The sequence below is a fragment of the Eimeria acervulina genome, genomic scaffold (genome assembly GCF_000499425.1).
Source record: "Eimeria acervulina Houghton genomic scaffold, Eah_scaff1322, whole genome shotgun sequence".
Taxonomy (NCBI): Eukaryota; Apicomplexa; class Conoidasida; order Eucoccidiorida; family Eimeriidae; genus Eimeria; species Eimeria acervulina.
The window spans coordinates 1-418 of record NW_013550282.1 but is presented as its reverse complement, the minus strand read 5'-3'; the positions used below and the strand labels follow the sequence as shown (position 1 = coordinate 418).

The following is a 418-nucleotide window of genomic DNA, read 5'->3' as shown; positions in this document are numbered from 1 at the left end:
AGCAGCAGCAGCAGGTGCTGTAGCAGCAGCAGCAGCAGGTGCTGTAGCAGCAGCAGCAGCAGCAGGGTGGGGCACAGCAGCGGCTGCAGTAGCCAGAAGGGTTTGTGAATGGGGTGGGTGTTGTTGTTGCTGTTGCTGTTGCTGTTGCTGCTGCTGCTGCTGCTGCACCTTGTCTTGTGAGGTGCATGTACACCCCGCGGTTGCTTTGCGCAGGCCGCTGTAACCCGGCAGCTGCAGCAAGCCAACAAGAAGCTGCAGGAGCGCCGGCAGCAACTCATTCGTTTAGCAGCAAGACATGCGGGTGCAGCAGCAGCAGCAACGTTAGCAGCAGCTGCTGCTGCTGCTCGAGCGGCTGCTCCTGCTGCTGCGGCAACAGCAGCAGCAGCAGCAGCAGCAGCCCCAACGCCGTCACCAGCCG

At 62.2% G+C, this 418-nt stretch overlaps 1 protein-coding gene across 1 annotated transcript in view; it reads left to right on the top strand.

The window, feature by feature from the left end:
- EAH_00058480 (hypothetical protein, conserved) overlaps positions 1 to 418 on the top strand; it is a gene marked incomplete at both ends in the record, with an annotated part of 7,095 nt that extends 6,677 nt beyond the window's left edge. Inside the window, one exon of the mRNA XM_013397281.1 lies at positions 214 to 418. Within this exon, the coding sequence (XP_013252735.1) occupies positions 214 to 418 (205 nt within the window). The remainder of the gene's footprint in view (positions 1 to 213) is intronic.